Here is a 21,660-nt window from a genome sequence, read left to right as displayed (position 1 = left end):
TCCTCCACACCTGTTGAGTGGGGCGCTGCCATCGTACCCTGATGACTGGATTGCGCCTAGGAGTGGCTGGTGCCTGCACCTTGTCTGCAGCTGGCTGTGGGGAGCTGGATGCTGCACTGGCCTGGCCACGGGATGTGCTTGAGAGACTCACAGGCACCTCAATCTGTCCTTTTTCCATCTTGTCTTGGTCTTCTCCCTCATCTGCAGCCCATTTCGGTACTTCCATGGATGAATCTATTTGGCAAATGGGGAGATGAACACAACTTATGTGGGTAACACTACTTCATTGTTCTCACAACATTATTCAGCTGATGTCTCACAGTCACTGCACTGTTTGTATTTGGTACATTTCTCATAATGCAACATGTGTCAGTTTTTGATAATCTACATGGACCAGCCTGATATTTCGGGGTGGGCATGTGTTGCATGCATGGGGTCCTAGGTTTACCGGCATGAATGTTGGCATAATAGTAGCTCTGCACTTACCTGGTGTTGGTGGAAAGGCAGACATGTCTACAAAGCCAAATCTAGCCACTGCCTTAGGCTCAAGGGTTGTCTCAACCCTACCCTCTGCTGTTGAGGGTGGGGGGACATTAGAAGGACCATCTCCATCTCCCTGGGAGTCATGCAGGCGTGCTGTCACCCACTCTTTGGCCGGAGAGTGCAGGGCATACTAGTGTGTCTTGATCTTATCAATGTAACGGTCATTGATGTGCTGCTGTATGTCCCTGCATATGTTCTTTTTTGTGTGACTCAGGCACAGTCATGCAGGCATGAACCAATCGCTAGTTGTGATTATTGAAGCATTCATCTATCAACATTTCGAGCTCCCACTCAAAGAACTTCAATTTCCTGCATCCCTCACCAGCCGGTCATTGCAAAGGGTGGTGTGGAGGTTAGGTGCTCAGTCTGTGTGTGCTGAAGGACTATCCACTGCACTATAGCTGTTCTACATGCTTTTCCTGGGCACCCCTTCCGGCCTTTGCGGTCCTTCCCCTGTATCAGGAATTAAAAAGGCTATTTCACTTCTTGTGGTCACAATTTGCGACCCGACTAACAATTTGCAAATGGATACCAACCTGCTCATAGCGATTTCAGTATTTGCAATGAGATTAATTAGAGAGTTGGATTTTCAGGTCCAGTTTTGTGTGCACATCTTGTTTGGTGACTCACAAATTGTGAGTCTAAAAAAAACACAATTTGTGACACACCTATTCTGATGGTCTTACACCTGGCCCAAAATTTCCATTCAAAGTGGATTGCAGGTGGTCCTTTCTTACTGCCATTGATGAATTAGCTGTCCTATTGCAACTCACTCTAACTAATAGCCATCACAGAAGGTAGCCTTCCGGACTAATCAGACAACCGTATCTTTAACCACTTCTGAAATATTTATTTTTTAAATGTTTAATTGAGGTCAGGCAGTGGTCCTCAACAAACCTTTTTTTTAACATTCACAAGGGGAAGATGTCCCTAAGGAACCCCTTCCTTTTTACAAATGGGTTACCACCTCAACTAAAGAAAGTGTAACTGTTCAATGTTTGGTAACCTGATTATCGCATTTTGGAAGAAACAGCAATTGATAATGCAATTTCAAATCCATTCTGAGATTTGGTAACCACTTACTGGATCAGAAAATCAGTTTAGTACATAGCAAAAAGTGAATTGATGTCACTAAAACTGAGATATTGTGCAGCATTTGCACCTGCAAAATGGCTTTGTACATCTGGCCATACATTTATGTTTTTTTTCCATATTTAGCTTCTGAGAAAAATGAACTCTGCTCAGTTAATATGACTAAGGACCAGCACTCGTGTGATGCCAACCTGTGCAAAACACGGCAAACAGTTGTACCAAGCTCTTCCAGAAATAAATGGGAAGAATATCCCACCTCTCCTATTCTTGCTACAAGTAAATAAGTCAAATGTGCAATAATGCATTCAATGTTGTACTACAGCAACAGATAGTCTTTCTCTACCATGATACTAGGTCTTTGTAAGAATGCCCGTCCCTGATATGCTGACTTGTTATCAGACCACTTTTCCTTTTTCATGGAATGATCCATTGTGTTTTTGTTTTTTGGCAACAGTTTCTGGGTAACCTAATAAAGAGAGACCCCTTAAACAACAAATTGGTAAATTAGTGGTCTTCAGGGTCACCCCTGTTGTGTGCCCTGAAGTGAGTACATGGAGCCTGCTGATGTCGCTGCGGAATGCTACACTTCTTACTCTGAAAATATGAGAGTAGCCTACTGGAGCTCCTTTTGTTTGTCCTCCTGCTGACCTTCGCCTATGAGGAAGACCTAGCCTGTCCAAAGGATTGACACAGAGCATTGGGGCACTCTCTACCTCACACCAGCATCTAGGGCACTTCCATAAGAAACTGCTTTTACAAGTGCATATGAGGTAAGTAGTGAATACTCCTAGGCAGCACAGTTCTATCTTGAAGCAATTGCTTATTATTTTGTTCTTCATCACCATCCTGTTTGTATTGAATTCCGGAACACAATTTGTACTAGCCTGAGAGAGACCTTGGTGTCCCTATATGAGACCATGTGTGCTTGTAGACATCAACCCATTGATGTGAGTACACTGCTACCTGCCCTATTCCTTCAAACAGAGTGGTTGGCTATTAGGGATAAACTGCTGGAGAAAACTGTGGTTAGGAAATATCCACATTTAAAGGACAAATGCCACCTAACTCTAACCCAAGAGATAGTCTAAATTTCCCAGGCTCTGTAATTGACTTATGCAAAGTCGTAGTGTGAGAAACTCATCCTTTTGGCCCTGATCACCCCCAAACTTTTTTACTGACACTGGCGGTTACTGACTCTGACGGTGCTCTGGACACTGCTGTCCATTCACGGGGCCTGAGTTCTGTTTAAAATGCTACATGCAAATTATGCCTAATAATAATTGGCTGTCAACCTAGTACACCCATAAATAGACTGCCGTGGCGTTCACTGTCATTTGAAAGGTAGGTATGCCTTGCTGACTGCTATAGGTTAAAGTTAACCCCAAATTTGACCTTGGAATTAAAAGTACTTTCAAAGTCCTAGACTACCCTAGTTGTACATATAAGTCACTCCTAAGATCTGTCCTAGGTGCCCCGTGGGATGGGTGCAGTGTAAATATGAGCAGGGATTTTATAAAAGATGCTTTATAAGCCCTAATGAGAAAAACAGCCAAATTAATTTTCCCTATTGGCGTGTATTAGCTCCATTGGGTAACAATGGGAGACTTTATTAAACATTAATAAAGTCTCATTTCCACTAGAAAAGAGTTAAAACTGTCAGGTTTGGTTTCAAATTAAAAGTAAAAATAAATCCAATAACTTGCCAATATTGTATTTAATATAACCAGCACAGAGAAAAAGTTTGAGAACTCTTCCTGAAATTTGCCAAAATCAGACGTGTAGTACCCTTTCCTGATTGGTCAGTCTGTGGCAGCCTGAGCCAAGCTTCCTTAATGAGGCACGAAGTGGCCTATGTTGAAACAAAGGGGGGAGGAGAACTGCTATAGGAGATGCTGGATGAAGGACAAGTGGCCAAACTGGCTTTCAAAGGAGGGAAAGCCACCTGTGACAGACACTGGACCATCCCATTTCCTGCTGTTCCAGATAGGAGCCCCAATAATTAGATCAGGAGAGGGACTGGAAGGGGTGATTTAGGGAGACTTAGCCACACCAGTGGGTTGGCTCAGCCAGATGTAATCTTCAAGGAGAGATTTCATCCATGATGGATTTTAAAAGAATGTTGCTTTCTGGGATCCATTTTTGCCACACATCACAAGAAGACGTCACCCCAGAGGGTGGCACCCTATATCCCACTGGTCCGGGGCACCCCCCTGCTTCCCAACCCAGGAGTTAGGATAAATATGGAGGAGCTTCCCAACAATTCAGACCGCTACTAGAAGAAGGTATTGGAGAAGAAGGACTGCCCTGCTGAACCCCTGGTCTACACCTGAAGAACTGCACTTCAAAGGACTGCACCAGCTGCACACTCTGGGCTTCACCAACAGAAGGACTTTGCCTTGTTTCTGGAACTCCAGGAGAGGACTGCCTGTAAGCTGCCGGTACAAAGGAGCTGACCAGAGTCCCCTTCATCAAGTCCTTCAAGAAGCTGACCAGTGTCCAGTGGCCATTGGAAGATTCTGGCTAGGCGCATTCTGAGAACTGTTGTCCCAACTCCCAAGGAGCACCTCAGAGACTCTGGAACCTTGGATCAAGTTTGTGGACACCTCAAGAACCTAAAAATAACTTCTTTAAGATGATCCAGAGGTTTGGAGAAGTTTGGAGCAACTTTGGAAAAATTTCCATCCGTGGACCTACTTGATGTCGTGAGCCAAGCTGGCTACCTTCATCCACGACCCAGCCTGAATTTTAGGTTCCTCCTGCTGAAAGCTCTGGAGCTCCAGACTTTCAGGATTTAAGCGGGGGCTTGCCAAAATGCAATCCAATGACATTACATTGAAATCTGCTTGCTGAGGAGGATTGCAAGGCGTTGATGAAGAAAAGCTCCAGAAAAATGTGTGAAGGTAAAACTTTGACCGAGGCCTCCCGCTCAGTGTATCCGAGCAGGGCTCCATTGTGATCAGCCCCGACTTTTGACTTTGCTGCGGACAAGTGTGACCAGATGTCCCTGGTTGGAGTATTTTTTTAAGGCACTAAAAAGCATTTGTTTACATTTAAACTTCAAAACTTCATATCACCGGTTCCCTACATTGTATTTCTGTTGTTTTGGTGTCATTTTAGAGATATAATTATGTGCTATTGTTATAAATTGGTGGCTGACTTTTATTCTATGTTGTGTTTTACTTGCCTACTATTTTGTTGATTACACATGCTTTACACACCTGTTTCCTAAGTTAAGTCTAACTGCTCATGGGCCAAGCTACAAAGAGTTGAGCAAGGATTATTTATTGAGACCTTAACTGGGTGGAAGATTGTGGCCTATTGCTAAGTGTAGGTACCTACCTACCCTACCATTAATCCACTTTCCAACACCAAGACTCTTGTATGTTGCTTTGCATGTTGCTGATACTGTTTAGTAACCATTCTCACAGCAGTTGCAGCTTCTTTTTAGAGCTCACATTCATTAGTATTGTGAATGTAAAATGTTCAATCTAATGATAAAGTATCTCAGTTTAGGTGGGAGGATGGCATGGTTTCTTTTACAATAAGCAATGAGAATTTCTTTTAAAAAAAGTGTTTTAGCTATTTTCTTAAATTGATTAAAGTTAAATTGTTTTAGGATGATGGTATGATCACCTTGCTGTTCCATGCCCTTTATAGGTAACTTCAGAATTTCTGTTTTACACTTTGTCAATTCCAATAAATGTATGTAAAAATGTTGTGCTTTGCTAATTTCAACTTAGAATGTGATTTATTTTTTCACTGGGTAGTGTGCAGTGTAAGTTTCTACTGTAATGAAGGCAATACAGGTAAAGAACGCCTAACTAGTTGTTTCACGCAGAGTTGGAGTCATGTGGGTGTATTTCTTAAGTGGATGTATAAGGAAAATTTCTCTGTGGGTTTCGGTCTCTTCCCTCTAGTTCAGCTAGTGTTCAGCAGTGAAGAAATAGAGGCCAAAGATTCACCAACCTCTACTATAGCCAGCGTCAAGGTCCATAGGTACTGCTTGCTGCTTGACATTGTCCATTGGGAAGTAGGAACATATGCAAAGCATCAATTTGCTTGCCTTTTACAATTACATTAGTTTGAAGTAGTACTTACAATTTACTTTACTGTCTTTGTGGCATGCTAGTAGGAGGGAAATCCTGTCTGCATTGGTGGTACTCCTGAAGTGGCTCCACAGCAGATGATAGAGGGTCCAGTTTAACGTTTTGTTTATTTATCTTCACAGAATTTTAAACATGCCCCAGCAGTCCACCTGGAGGTAAAGGAAGTCATCGCCTCACTGAGGAAGCTGTCATCATCCTCATATCCGAGGGTAGAGGTAGCATATCAAATACCTACTTGTGGAACGTTACCATAATTTGTGGTCCTTCCTGTAATCCAAAATCAAGACGGAGTTCTAATTACCACCCGGGAAAGCAGCAATGAAACAAAACCAGTAACCAGGATCCTTTTGACCATATCAAATGCAAGAAAACTGTCTAATGGACTATTGCTAACAGCAAGCTGAATGTGGTGAGATTTATCTCTTTGTGATGATCGAGTCTGAAGAGGTGGCTTAACACATAGGAGAAAAACGAGCAGATGGTGCTTTCTGAAAATAAGTCAGTGACTGATGTGAATGATAGTATGCATATTGTTTGTTCTGTGCCAGAATATCCAGGAAAATAGTATTGAGCTGCACATATACTGATGACAAAATATCAATTACCATTATAGTGTGAAGATAAGTGAATAGATGTACTATTCTTAATTAACGCCACATTAACACAACATCTACATACTTTCAATAAGTATGCATATATATATATATACATCAAATCAAAATGCGGTATATGCTAAGTGTTGTCCATGAAAGAAGCTACTGCAATAGGAATGCAATGTGAGGCATTCAATTGTCCATTTGAACACATTTCTCAGCATTTATTAACATATACTGCAAAGATGTATTTATAAATACACTTCATTTTCATAAATAGGCATGGTTGTGAGCTGACATCTGTAGAAACTCATAATGATTGAGGATGTTTTTAGGAAGTGTACCTTATACCAATTTTGATTTAATCTACTCAGTAAATTGAAGTTTCTGAAAGTATGAATGCAAGGAATGGGACTTCAGTGACAGAGTTTCTCCTCTTCGGCCTTACTGATGACCCCAAGCTTCAGATTCCTCTCTTTGTGCTCTTCCTTATTGTATATGTTCTCACACTGATTGGCAATCTTGGAATTATCATCCTTTCCCGAGTGGATCCTCAACTTCACACTCCAATGTACTATTTCCTCAGTAACTTATCCTTCTCAGACATTTGTTACTCCTCAGTTATCACACCAAAGATGTTGGCCAACTTTATTGTTGATAGAAAGTCAATCTCTTTTTATGAGTGTGCTATTCAGCTATACTTCTTTGGTCTGTTTGTGGGTACAGAATGTTTCCTTGTAACAGTAATGGCATATGATCGCTATGTGGCAATATGCAAACCTTTGATATACCCTGTTATAGTGAACAAAGAGACCTGTGTCCTATTGGTGGCTGCAGCATACTCAGGGGGTGTCCTGACGTCAGCGATACATACAAGCTGCACTTTTCGACTACCATTCTGTGATTCCAATGAGATTCTTCACTTCTTTTGTGATATTCCTCCACTTCTAAAACTCGCTTGTGCCGATACATACATAAGTGAAGTTGTTATGTTCCTTCTTTCAAGTTCCCTTGGGTCAGTATCCGTAGTAGTGATTATAATATCTTACACATACATTCTATTAGCAATTCTAAAGATCCAGTCACAAACAGGCAGAAGCAAAGCATTCTCCACTTGCGCTTCACACCTTACTGTAGTCTTTCTCTTCTTTGGCACAGCCATCTTCATGTATGTACGCCCCATCTCAAGTTATTCAGTGGACCAGGACAAGGTGGTGTCTGTGTTTTATACAGTGATGATACCCATGTTAAATCCTTTGATCTACAGCCTAAGAAACAAGGAAGTCAAGGATGCTCTAGCAAGATCAGTGGTTCACAAGAAAACTCATTATTGATGATTGTTTCTGAGCTACTGATTTCTTGAATGCAGAATTGAACATTTGGATGTTATGAATTCACCGCATTGAAATAGTCTTACTATAGTATTGTTCTTGGTGGATTTTTGTAATATGTTAAGGGCACTAATTTTATGTAAACCAATTCAATTTATCTATCTGTCTAAATATGATGGTTGGGCATTTAATATCTACTAAGAGGGTCATAATAGAGTCAATCAGGTGGCAGAATATGACAACAGAGAGAAGGTGAATGTAGGTAGTAGGGTTTATGCAGAAAACTATTATACTCAATTAAGCGGTTAGAACTTAAGAAGATGACCCAAAGGAGCAGGAAGTAAGAAGAAGACATGAGATATTGAAATTGGAAAAGCATTGTCCTTCTTTTGTCTGCAATTCATATACTCAATGCCATACAAGACTAAGAGGAAACACAGGAGAAACAAGGTGTTCTTTTAGTAATACATTCGGACTGGATTTAAGATTTAAGTATTTACAAAGTTCTCTTTCACATAAAGTAGTATGAGACAGAATGGTGTTCTTTTATCATGCTGTTGATTACGATAAGGGTTAGAGTGCAGAGCTCAGAAAAACTTAATGTAGCAGAGTGGAGAAGAGTTTTTTCCTTGTTTGTGCTCACCAACGTTAAGTTGGCGAGCACGAGTGAGGAAACTCTTAATCCAGACCACCTCTCAGCATGATTTCTCAATGCGGGCAGTCGTGGATGGTCGCTACCACTTGCATTGAGAAACCGTCCATTCGTGTTGAGGAAGCTGCCACTCCAGTAGAAAATCTACTCAAGATGCAGAAAAGAAGCAGCGCCCTCTTGCGCTGCGCGTGATGCCATTCACCCAGATTTTTAAGTACGGGACAAACACCTGGCACTAAAAATCAGCTCGAACGGCGAAACCTAAAACACTTCGCCACTTGCAGAACTATGCGTAGCGCGGTGGAGTTTTTTGGTCACTCCTCCGAGACCTAAAAATGCAATATGGAAAATGGGGAATCAAAGTTAATTACATAAATTGTATTATGAAGGTGCCTACTATCTTTATTGTGTGTTTCAATTAGATTTAATATCAAATAAAATTAGATTTAATATCAGATAAAACCTCAGGACAAGAGATCCAAGTTTATGGATACATCGATTGAGAGAACATATCCACTACTTTATCAGTGCATTCATTTACTATTTTCTACGTAGCACTATTAATTCACTGTGGTCTTTATGTGATTGCCTCTAGGTATGCTGCTACATTCAGGTGGCACATCATGTCCTTGTTCGATAGTAAATTAATGCCTTTGAGCACGGTGGCAAGGGCATCACTCGATCCAGATTCATCCAAACTTTCCTAGACAGAAAGCAACAGCAAAATGTGGATTATGTTTCTGAGCATTTTAAAACCTATGGCAAACATTTGGGAACATTAAGGTAAGTTAAATCTGCTAGGTTAGACAAGTGGAACGAAAACATTTGGCTCGCCTCAAGCTCCAGTCAATGTTAAACGTAAAAATAATTATGAGGCAGAGCAGATGGCGGGGGTGACAGTCCCCAACTTAATGTCAGGATATGAGGTACCCACAATGTGTCTGTAGCCTCACTGCGCTACAGTGTGCTTCTGGAACTTTACATTTAAGTCAGAATACCAGACTAATAGTGGATGAGAATAACAAGGTGGAAAAATTCCAGACCGGCCTTTCATGAGCTTCGGAAAGTGTTGTGTACTTGGGGATTTGTCTCAGAAGAGAGGAAAGAAACAGAAGAGTCATTGTTAAGTTGTTGAACAAGCAGCACCCACCCACCCTGGCCAGTGCCCGTTGCCACTAATCAAAAGTGGTGGGGCGGAGGGAAAAGGGGGGTAAAAATTAAAGAATAAAAACTTACCTGCCCCTCCGGTCCCAGCAACGTTCCCCTGGTGCTCCTTGTCCTTTCGGCAGTCACTGGGGCACAAAGCAGAGGCTCCAAATCCAGACGCCTCTCTAATGCTATACCAAGCATGAGAGCAGTGCCGGGACTGGCCTGAGTGGGTTTGTCTGATGCTAGTTCAGGGACCCTGTGCCATTTCTCCACCCAGCTGCGCAACACAGCTTGGTTGGAGAAATGTAAATGCCCATCCGAAGATGGCTGGCCTAGCCGACATGCGCACTCCTCCCTATGGCCCGGCCTGGCCTCACCCAAGATTCCATGGCTGTCAGAGAGACAGTAACAAATAAAGTGCTAATAAAATTGTTTTAATATCATTTTATTTGTCACTGCCTGACTATGAGCAGGAGGGCCATGCTCCTTCGCTGTTATGGAGGAGCCATCCCTGACCCTGGCAAACTGCTGGTACAAATGTCTGCAGGTCATGTGAAGGGTAAGCAAGGGCCAAGGCCTTTGGGAGGTTGTGCTGGGCAATTGCCTACTATGTCCATATCTTAAAATAGTTCTGCAGCCAAGCCAAGGCTGAACCAGTGATCTGGCTCACCCCCAAGTGCCAAAGTACATGCAGGTTCATCAAAATATTTGGGATGGAAATTACACAAGCAAATTATAAAAACATGATAAACGTTTTATAATGTAAGACGTGTTTCTTTAACATATGGTAGTGTTCCCCAATTTATATACAATTAGAGCCCAAATTGAACTGGGAATCAGTTACCTTTCCATACCAAGGCATTAATATCCACCATTCACCCTCTGAGCAGAGCAACTCAGCCCCTTCAAATCCAGTTTACTTTTAGGTCTTCTCTTCCATTTTCAATAATGGGCCACGTGGCACTAGTATAGATGGTGGTGCTACCCCAGTTATTGCTTCAATTGCTCAGCCCTAGTTCCTTTTTCATATCCCTCAACATGTTCAACATCTGATTTGAGGGCTGGGGCACAGCCGGGTAGCTTTTTCTACTCTAAAGCTGTCTGTGACTGTGGGTGGATTAGCCCGTCTGGACTTAGAATACCATTATTTAGCTGCACAACTCCAATGTGTTTTTAACTAGCCTTCTGGCTACATCCTGCATAAGACGGTGTTTCTACAGACCATTCTACTCCGTGACACCCAGGATTATTTTACTCAGCTTTCTCACACCTTACTAGAACCTATAACCTCACTAATGTAGAAACCCTATGCTCCTGCAATTTCTTTGCTAGGCCTCACCACTCACACAAGATGGCTTCTCGCCGGTCATCAGTGGCATGCTGCAGGACTCTCAATATAATGAAGGTAAGGGAAGACAGGCCACCATATGCTGAAATCACTGTCTTTTTAGACACTATATAGCCATTCTAGAGGTGGGCGAGACACTGAAATCTTGGGCCAGGCTTGAGCCTGAAGTCTGGCTCTGGCTCAGCTTGAGATCCTGTTGGAATCTTAAGCCCATAACTAGCTGAGCTTTCATGTTGCTTCTGCCTGCCTCCTCTCCTCTACCCAGAATGTGGTGTTAGAATCAGGGCTGACGACTTTGGAACTGGGGAACCAGGTTTGAGACATCAGATCAGCATCCAGTGATTCTGAACAAACCACTTATTCTCTGCATCCCTATAAACAATTAATGTGAGTTTGTGTAATGTAAGACGAGCTTGTGTAAATTGTTATAATTGCTGTGGGCCACATATCTGCTATATAAAAAAGAAAAAATGCACAAAAAGATAAAAAGATTAACATAAGGAAAGACAAATACCCATTTGCTGGCTGATTTGTACAAGGTTAAATAATAAAACTGAGATAAATTGCTGCTTCCTTACTTAAATTGTGTGATCTTAGGCAAATATTTTACTTCACCAACACTATTTTTTGTTCATTAAGGCGTAAGAAAGCACTTTCAGATAGTGGGCTCTGAATACCAGTTGTACAAAAGCAGGTTGATATAGATTTAATAGACTTAAAAGAGACTTATTAAAGTCAATGCAGATGCATAATCAACGGTGTGGCTAAAAAGAGCCAAATACTCTGATACTAGTGTGTTGATCTCTCAACGTTAGGTAATGAAATATAAAATAGCACACCTTAACTGAAAAATAAATAAAAGTTAAACTAATAAGTTGGAGATACACTATTTTCTGCTATGAACCTCTTTTGGTAAATGCAATTACTACAAATGTATATATGTGCAACGAGAGGCCCACAGAACATAATTGTATTTAGTGCAGCAGGGAAAAGTGAAGTTTATTTTTTTAATGCTAGGAGGTCCCTAAGAGCTCTGTGGATGTTTCATTCATTATTTTAAACACTCATTATGCACACTATTATAGAGGATTCCACTAAATGAACATGTACATTTAGGTTCTTGTTAAAAGTTCTTCTAAAGTGTAGTTTTCAGTAATGTGCAGATTACACCTGGTGCAAACATTTTTATAACAGTCCATTAAAAGCACACACTCCTTACTTCAGCTTGGAATACCCTTACAGTACCGTCCTAAAAGGAAATATCTTTTCACCAGTAAGCTTCAAGTGACTCCACCAATTAACCCAAAGCAACCTTTATATTTGAAAATTGCACAAATTTGCATTTCTTTGGGAACACAGACAGCCTGACAAGAAGGCTTATTTATTTTTAACTGCCTGCCTTTCTCTCTGGAATGCAGCAGAGGAAGACTGCCTCCATGTCTGCTGGGGAAACTATTGAGGCAATTATCCCTTAACTTTTGGCTAAAAGGCAAAAATTATGGACAATTGTTGACCATTAAGACTTCTATCATGGACAACGGACGGCATGGCTAATTTATAGACAGTCCATGAAAATTATGGATGGGTGATCACCCTAATATGAAGACCACCTTACCAGCATTTTAGCCTAATTGTTTTGTCTGATTTGATTTATGTATGTATTTTTATAGATTTAAAAATCAGACATGCTCAAAAGCACTTGGATACTATAGCAGCTTTAGAAATATTTAAAAAAAGTTTAAAAATATTTAAGCATGTAAACAATCAAAACAGTGGTTCCCAAACGTTTGTGACCCGTGGCTTTCTTGACCTATTGGCCATTGGCCTCGGCTCCCCATTATGTTATTTTTGGCATGTGGGAGAATGTAAGCCCGTCCTTGGGAGGACTTCCATTTTACTCCCAGAAAATAATTGGGATAAAGCTGATGAAGGTATCATAATCATACACAGCATGAAAGCCTATGCTTCTAAGGATTGCTTTTGTGCAGTAAGGTGCCCCTTCCTGCACAAAACAACCCGCATGCAACGCAGGTACCCTTGCACCATGGTCCAAGGGTGCATGCTTTGATGCTAGGCAGTCCATTGTGCACCAGCTCAGGGGGAAAGGACAGGAATGCACTGTATGCCTTAAATATGACACAGTTCTACCCTTTCCCAGTGACATTGTGATGTACTGCACCACTTTACCATGAATATGAACTGCTGAGGACTGTATCGCCACAGACAGGAGGGAGAGTCAGAATTTATGGAGGGTGAGGCATGTGAGGGTGTGTGTGTGTGTGTGAAGGGAGCATTGACTGCTGGGGGCCAGAGTGGGGGTATCACTAGCTACAGACAGGAGGGTGAGGCACATGAATTGAATGTGAGAAAGGAGTGTGAGGATGCAGGGGCCAGGCAGAAGAGAGGTAGAAGCAGCAGCTGGGAGAGGTGAATGGAGAGAAGGAGTCAAGGACTGCTGAAGAGGGAGACAGAGATCAGCATGTGGGAAAGATTTGATCAGGGGAGTGGGAGTTGCTGGGGGGATCTGAGTGAGTACCTATGCGGACCAAACCCTGAACTGATCTTCTCCCCACATTGTCCTATGAGATGGGGCATCAGTACCAGTGGGGACATTCACCTTTGTCACTGTGCGTGGACGGGGGAAGGAATCAGTCCCTGTCACTGCACACTTCTTCACCAGGCATGTTGCATGTAGTGTATGGGGGTGGTGTGGAACCATTTGTGCATGAAATTAGCACTTGTTGAACTTGTCAGACCAGGTCCTGGTGTGGTCAGTGAACAGGTCATGCACATTCATTACTGCACCATTCTTCACCTGCGGAACATTCACAGACGTGTGATGGCCCATCACCTTCTCTTATGAAGGCTTAACTTTCAAGTTGATTTCGCCATGGAGTCACCAGAGGTGTAGACCATAACCAGAGAAACCTAAGGTTGAAGCAGTGACCAGCCTGAAAAGGAAAAACTATAAACCCACAAAAATAAATGACTCATAGTTAGCGCTAATACATTGACATTTCATGTGAACAAACAGATTTTTTTTTTAGGTGAATCAAATCGCATTTCCATGTAATGTGACATCATGTCTCATGAACTGAGCTGGTCATGCTGGTCAAGAACAAGCTGCATTGTGGACTTTTTGAGCTTATGTCCACTGTGATAAAGTGAAACTACAAGCCCTAAATGCAGCATGACATGGAAACTACAGGAAATATGAAATTTGTGAATGAAAGTAGGAACAGAGATATTTCAAAGCAATTCTTGAAATATTCAGGTTTTTTTTCCTAATGTTTAAACTACGATTAAGACAACAAAGTGAAACTGGTATTTCTTGATACAGAGCTCAAAAAAATGAATCATTTGGCAATGAAGCTGAAGTCTTACCTGCACAGACTGTGTTTTCAGAAAAGCTCTGCACTCCACAGGCATTGTTTTCAGGTCGGTGGCTCCCTTCAGGGCCCCCTGCACTCGAGCCGCCTTAACACTAAGGGGCATATTTATACGTCGGTTTTTTTTACGCAAATTGAGCTCAAAACCAAGTCCATATTTATATTTTGACGTCAGACACATCTAGTTTGCACCATTTTTTAGATACGTGAACCTACCTTGCGTCAATGAGATGCAAGGTAGGCGTTCCCATCTAAAAAATGGTGGTAACCCCATAGTCCCATATTTATCCCCCTATGCTAAAATGACTCACGGGTGGGAGGAGGAGCTAAATAATGGTGCAAAGCTTACTCTTACCATTACCAGCTTACCATTATTTAATGCCTGGGTCAGACCAGGCATTAGGGGACCTGTGGGCCCTTTTCCATGGTTAAACACCATGGAATGGGTCCACAGGTGCCCTCCCCAAGCACTAGGAACACCACCACCCCCACCGGAGGGACACTGGAGGATGGGGGACCTCATACCAGTTAAGTAGGGTAAGTATAGGTAAGTATTTTTTTTTAATATTAAAGTGGCATCAGGGCCCAACTTGCACAGGGTGCAATGGACATGCCCAGGGGACATTGGTCCCCTGTGCTGGCCATTGGGGGGGTGGGCAAGATTACTCTCTTTCCTAAGACAGTAGTCATGTGAAATTGGAAAATGACGCTAGGTTGTTTAGAGGCATATTTTCTGCCTCTAACCAGCTTAATGTCATTTTTTGGTGCAAAACCCCCTTCTCCCATACCACCATCCCCACCCAGCTAGCGTATTTTTTTTTTTTTTTATGGTTGCCCACCATTTGCTCCAGCTTGTGCCATTCCATAAATATGGTATCTGGCTGGTCTGAGGAATGGCTCAAGCTGGTGCTAAACTTTTTGATGCAAAACTGCGTTAGTGCAGTTTTGCATCAAAAAATATAAATATGCCCCTAACTTCCTGTATAAGTCGTCACATTGTGCAGTTGCTGAGCAGTCGAGTACAGATTGGGAAGTTTCCAGAATGAAACTGGGCTCGGCCAGGGAGTGCTCTTTCAAGCAAAAACGATAGTGATGAAATCACTCTTTGCGGGTATATATTTTCTTCCTCATGAAACTGTGTGGTTGTTAAATGGCCCCCCTGACTAGCTTTAGAGACACACAGGGGTGCTGCGGCACACAGATTAGTAACCACTTAATTAAAACAAGCATATATGGAATCTATATGGTACAAAATGTTTAGTGCTATGAACTAAGGTTCTACAATTTCTTGATAGCACTGTATGCTAATCCAGTGTATGCTATCTCATTCCCCGCCACTCCACTATACAGTGTTCTACTGCATGCAACTACACTCTATGCTATTCATATTTATGTCACTCCACTCTACCCCACTCCATTGTATGCCCCTGCAGTGTAAGCTCTTCCACTGTATGGTACTTCTCTGTGTCCCACTCCCCTGTAAGCTTACCACCCCACTGTAATAATCTTCATTTTTATAACTACAATGATTGGCTTCTGTTCACTGTAGACTGCATATGTAAAGTTTCAGAATTATTGCATGAACAACTAAAAGACACATTTATGGCCACATAATTATGTAAACCAATAAACAATTATGTAAGAAATGCAATAGATAAACAGAAAGACATCACATGAAATCGGATTGCCACTCTATTTTATAGTTAGTATTTCCAAAGATAGGAATTCCTAGGATATTAGTTTCCTGATACCTTTCTATCGATTTGAAAAATCACCACATATCTTTCCACACCTACAACATTTTCTACATTGTGAGAATCGTTAACGGGGTGAAAAGATAAAAGAGGGTCTTAAATGCATTTTTCTACCTATGAATTTTCCATTGACTATAGTGTTTGAGGTAGTGTGAAAATGGCAGAATTGATTATCATGAAATTTTGCAGGATAATGCATTATGGTGCAGAGCTGACACTTTTTGGGTACTGCAGTTAAGTAGGGTAAGTATGTTTTAAGTTAGAGGGCATTTAGACTTTGTGATATCTGTCACTGTGGTATTTCTGCAGAATTTCACAAACTTTTGTGAAAGTACTATGGGACATGGTGTAAACTTATTTCAAATAAATAAATACATTTCCCAATCTACTACTTACCTATACCTAAGGTGCTAATACTAAATACCCCCAATGTGTACTAAAAACAATATGGCTGCCTTTTCATTCTCAAAAAACAACCATTACCCAATTATATACTGGCTTGTCATTGCCACATACCACAGTATTCAGCAAAGTTATCATGGTATACCGTGGCCCAAAATATAACTAAGGCCTAGCTGTATTATTGGATAGTGCTACCTTTGTGTCACTCTTTCTGTTGCTTGGGTAATGCAATACTTCAGCTAGATTGACAAAGGAGTGCAAGGCCACCATATGTGGCCCTGCATTTATTGTTTCAATCTGGAGAAATGCAAGGCAGCACAATTATCTGTTATTCGTTACTCTGCACACGATAATCTATATTGCTGCTAAATTTCACAAAATCCATATGACATACCACTGTAGCCAGTCCACTATAACCGATTCCACTCTACTCTACTCCACTCTATGTCTCTCCACTGTATGATACACCACTCTACTCTACTCCACTCTATGCCCTTACAGTGTAGTCAACTCTATTGTTTCCCACTCCAGTCTGCATAACTCCACTGTACGCCACTCCACTGGACGCTACTCCACTATACGCTATTCTACTTTATGCCATTCTACTGTATGCCACTCCACTCTACTCTCTTCTGCTGTATCCCCCTCCACACTATAACACCCCACTGTGCGCTATTCCACTGTATGCCACTCTACTGTGCGCTACTCCACTACATGCCACTTGAGTATATGACACTCTACTGTATGCTACTTCATTCTATGGTGTTTGATTGGACCCCACTCCAATGCATGCCACTCCAGTGTACAGTATTAAACTCTACCCCACACCACTCCATTATACACCATTACACTGTACGCCACTCCACTATACACTAGTACACTTTATGTCACTAAACTGTACAACTGCCGGCTCTATGCCTTTCCACTGTACGCCATTACACTGTACACAACTCTACTCTAGGCCAGTCCACTCCACACTATTACACTGTATGCAACTCTACCCTACTCCTCTTCAGTGTACACCACTCCATTGTATGATACCCTGCTATATAGTACTCCAGTGTATGCTGTTCTACTCAATATCATTCCACTGTATGGCTCTCCACTCTATATTATTTCATTGTGTCCCACTCTACTGTATGCTACTCCACTCTACTTCACTCCAGTATATGGCACTCCACTCTACGCCACTTCATTCTCACTATTCGACTAGACTCCTGTCCAATGTAATGCACTTCACTGTATGCTATTACCAGAGGTGTAGCCTCAGGGGGAGTGTTTGTGGTGTTACATCCCCCCAATAACTGTACTATTTTATAGATGGTTGAGTACAGGAGCTTTCAGTCAGATATGATAAGGTACCTGTTGGATTTCACCTGAGATTTTTAAATACTCACTCACACGCATAAACTCTTGCCTCTGTTTTGATGGTCTTAAAACAAGGTTAACTTTATACAATTACTGTGTTTTAATCACAATCCACACTCCTTTCCCTTTCCACTGGCTCTTGAGTCCCCCTCATGCGCTGCTTCTCGCATAATAATTAAAATGATATGTGAGTGTCAGAAAATATGAAGATCAAAACCCCCCGGTCTTATTGACGAAGCGAAGCCCCACGGCTGTTACACTGTATCCCACAGCACTGTATGCCACTCTAGTCTACACTACTGCATTATATGCTACTCCACTGTACGTTACTCCACTAAACTCTATTACACTATACAGCGCTCCAAGCTACATCACACTGCTCTACGCCAATCCAACTCTATACTATTTCATTGTAAACAACTCCACTCTACGCTAATTGACTGCAGTATCAAACTGTACGAACCTCCACTCTATGCCTCTTCAGTGTATGCCACTTCACTGTATCCTACTCCTTTATATAATACTCCTGTATGTGTTACTCCAATCTATACCAGTCAATGATTTGCAAGTTCACTCTATGCTATTCCACTGTATTCCACTCTACAGTATGCTACTCCAATCAACTCCACGCCTGTATATGACACTCCACTCTACCCAACTCCAATGTATGCCATTCCACTTATGCTATTCTGTCTCCCATTCCAGTGTACGCCACCTCAATCTATACCATTTCACTGTATTCCACTGCACTGTATGCTAACTTCGAAATTCAATGTGTAAAATAAAGGTTACAGTAACATTATAATTAGGCTCACTTTTCCTACGTTCTAAACCATAAAAATTCAGAAGTTATAACTCAAGTAACTATAACTCGGGTCCTAACGTAACTATAACTTGTGCCTCTGCAATGCACAGTTTCCTCATGAATACATTTATTGCAAATGTTGCAAAGATGATTTCAATGATGCCATAGAAAATGTCAGAACTGATGTAATATATGGGGTAATTAGCTGTTCAAGGCAAGGGCGCAAGTTATAGTTACCTTAGGGCGTGAGTTATAGTTACTTAACGTAACTATAACTATAAATGCCCTCCCTGTAATCTTTTTATTTTTTAAGTGAATTTCTATGTTGTTTTTTTCAATCCTATTTCCTAACTATAACGTCCCTGTACTGTTTGGGTATTTCAGTGAACTTCTATGGTTCTTTAATGTTAAGTAGTTTCCAACCACCACCAAGCCCTGCCAAACACCTAAAAGCACCCAACCTTGGACCACACACAGCATTTGGCTGTGCACAATGGGGTTGGCCTGCGGCCAGGTCCTGCAGCCTACACAGGTAAGCACCCAACCCAATGCCATGCAAGGCCTTCATCTGTGTGTGTGAGACAGAGGGTTGGCCACAGGTCCTGGCCTGAGGCCATGCCCTGTAGCTACCCCAGCCCCACTCCAGGCACAGCACTGTAGCTGTGCATAGCCAGGGTTGGCCACAGGGCCAACCCCCATGAAGCAGTCATCCGTGCCATGCACACCCTTCCCAAAAAAAAGAAAAGGGGGCAGGGTATGACTACCATCATCCCCTAGCCTTGGTCCTTGGGTCCTCTTGAGTTCCTGCCACAGTAATAAATATGTTTTCCTAAATATTTGCCACAAAATAGTGTTGGATTTTGATTCTGCAGCAAATTATTTAAAAAAAACAAGTACAGTATCCTGTGCTTTTTTTCAATTTAGCCCCGGGTGAGCCAGGTTCCAGGGACATGAAGGGCTTTCATAAAAGAAGAAGGGGGCACTTGGCCCCCCTCAAGGAGTGTTTTGACCCAGGGACAACCACCTCCCTGGGGCTTTATTTAAATATGGGAGGAGGGCCATGCAGACCCCCTCCATTGGGCTTATTGAGGTCTTGAGACCACCTCCTACCTGTGCCTTTAGTTAAAAACAAGAGGACGGACATGTGGGCCCTCTTTCTGGGGCTTTAATATGCCATGGGGACCACCAACTCATGGTAAGGCAGACTGTCCACACAAGAACTGCAGCACTGATTGTGCCACTCTGTGGTTGACAAAGTGAACACACAATTTCCAACTGGTATTGCAGACTGGAGAGACGATGCTTGCACTACCCCCATGACTTTGCCATTACCCCTAATGACAAAGGGCTTGATTTAAATCTTGCTGTTGACATTTCAACTGGAAACCCTACAGCCGCTGTGATGGTCCATCTACCGTATCTAGATGTTGGGAGTTCCATAGATAAAAGCCTGCATTTAAACTGCCTTGTCTGCCAAGAAATACCGCCTGTGTCAACAGCAGGAGAGGGAAAAGGGGATGTCAATGGGAACCCAGGCACCCTTCCCGCCGTGCACTGCCAAAAAAAAAGTGGCGGTCTGGCCTCCATATCTGCATTGGCAGTTTGGGGGAGAAGGGCTAAAATCTCACTTTTTCCCATTTCAACCCTGTCTTTAATTGGATACAACTGGAAAACACCTGCTGTTCCTGCTGCCACTGTCCTACAGAGAAGACACACCCCCTGTTGTTGGACTCGAAGGTAGGGATGCCACATGGCCAGGGTATGTTGGGTGGCCCTTGGACGGGCGGTCTGGACCACTGCAGGCATATACATGTCACAGTAATTTTTTTGAAATCACTGTGACATGCATATATCGGGAACACAAGTGGGTCAGATACAGATGGGGACACACTGACACACAAACATATCACACACGTTTATAACTGTCATGATGGTGCCAGTATTCATTGACAAATTAATGCTGGCACCGCAATGACGGTATATTCATGCCTGTCAACTGTCTCCATATGTGCACATTGCCAGGGAACCGATATCCATCATGTTGTGCTGTGAGTTGTGTATGTGTATGTGATGTGATTGATGGTTGAGGTGGAGGGAGCTGGATTGGATGATATGGTTGTGTCTGCATGTGTGCCACTTGCATGTGAGAATGATGTTGTTGTGTGTGTTGTGTTGCTGTGTGTTACATTCTGGTGAGTTTGTTGTTGTGGTGGGGATGTTCTTGTGATGTGTGTAGTTGTGCAAGTGTGTGAGTTTGTTTGTGTAGAGTTGTGTTGTGCGTGGGTGCAGTGTCAATGGTGTGCGCATTTTGTGTCATGGATGTATCAATGTGTGTTTTCGGCATGTACGGGTTCTGTTGTGTCAGAAATGCAATGGGTTACTGTGTGAATGTGCTGTGTTGTGTGGTGTGTAGTGTGGGGGTACACATATCAATGAGGGGCAGTGTGTGATTGTGTGTGTGTCACTTATTTCTCTTCCATAGCCCTTGCCATTGTACGAATCCCACCTGGTCCTGGTGCCATCAGCAATCTGTCATCAGTTAATCTCCTTGCAGAGCTGTAACATCTAAATGTGGTGGCTGGAGGACTGTTGACTTCACAGTCTTCTCGTGTCCATGTCTTATGTGACTTGGCAGTGCAACTGCCAAGATCTAAATCAGGCCCAGAGTCACTAGAGGGCAGACGTACACATTTTTGTTTTGTGACTCACAATTTGCGATCTCTTTGGTAATCAGAAATTGCGAATGGCAATACAAAATGTACAACATTATTAATCACACTGTTAGCAATTCCCAATAGGGCCACAAAGACATAACTCATCAATATTCATAAGGTAAGTCACAATTTGCTACCCCATTGGGAACGGCCACACTCACAGGGATGGTGGCCTGCTGGGGGCAGCAGACCACCATGTCTGTAACTGCTTTTAAATAAAGCAGTTTTTGGTTTTGAAATTCAGCCCATTTTCCTTAATGAAAAACTGGATGCATTTCAAACAAAAAAATGAAAAGTTTTCATTTTTTCAGAGTAAGCAGTGGTCAGTAGGACCTCTACCTGCTCAGAAAAAATATCTACACTTCCATTCACAAAGGTAAAGGGGTCCCTTGGGGACCCCCTTCCTGTTTGGGA

The 21,660-nt window shown here is 42.3% G+C and overlaps 1 protein-coding gene across 3 annotated transcripts; it reads left to right on the top strand.

The window, feature by feature from the left end:
• The first annotated feature begins 311 nt into the window (after positions 1-311).
• On the top strand, positions 312-7,668 carry LOC138288441 (olfactory receptor 5AP2-like). Of its 3 annotated transcripts, none has more exons than XM_069229992.1 (2): positions 312-336; positions 6,755-7,668. In XM_069229992.1, exons 1-2 carry the CDS (start codon positions 312-314, stop codon positions 7,666-7,668), a joined length of 939 nt encoding a protein of 312 aa, XP_069086093.1. The 3 variants fall into 3 exon arrangements, with proteins under 3 accessions (XP_069086093.1, XP_069086092.1, XP_069086094.1); XM_069229991.1 differs by lacking the exon at positions 312-336 and adding an exon at positions 1,107-1,123 and having other exon boundaries at positions 6,729-7,668; XM_069229993.1 differs by lacking the exon at positions 312-336 and adding an exon at positions 5,507-5,531.
• Positions 7,669-21,660: the final 13,992 nt, after the last annotated feature.

This window comes from Pleurodeles waltl, chromosome 4_1 (genome assembly GCF_031143425.1).
Source record: "Pleurodeles waltl isolate 20211129_DDA chromosome 4_1, aPleWal1.hap1.20221129, whole genome shotgun sequence".
Lineage (NCBI taxonomy): Eukaryota > Metazoa > Chordata > Amphibia > Caudata > Salamandridae > Pleurodeles > Pleurodeles waltl.
The sequence above is the reverse complement of the archived record's forward strand: the minus strand, read 5'-3'. Positions and strand labels throughout refer to the sequence as shown.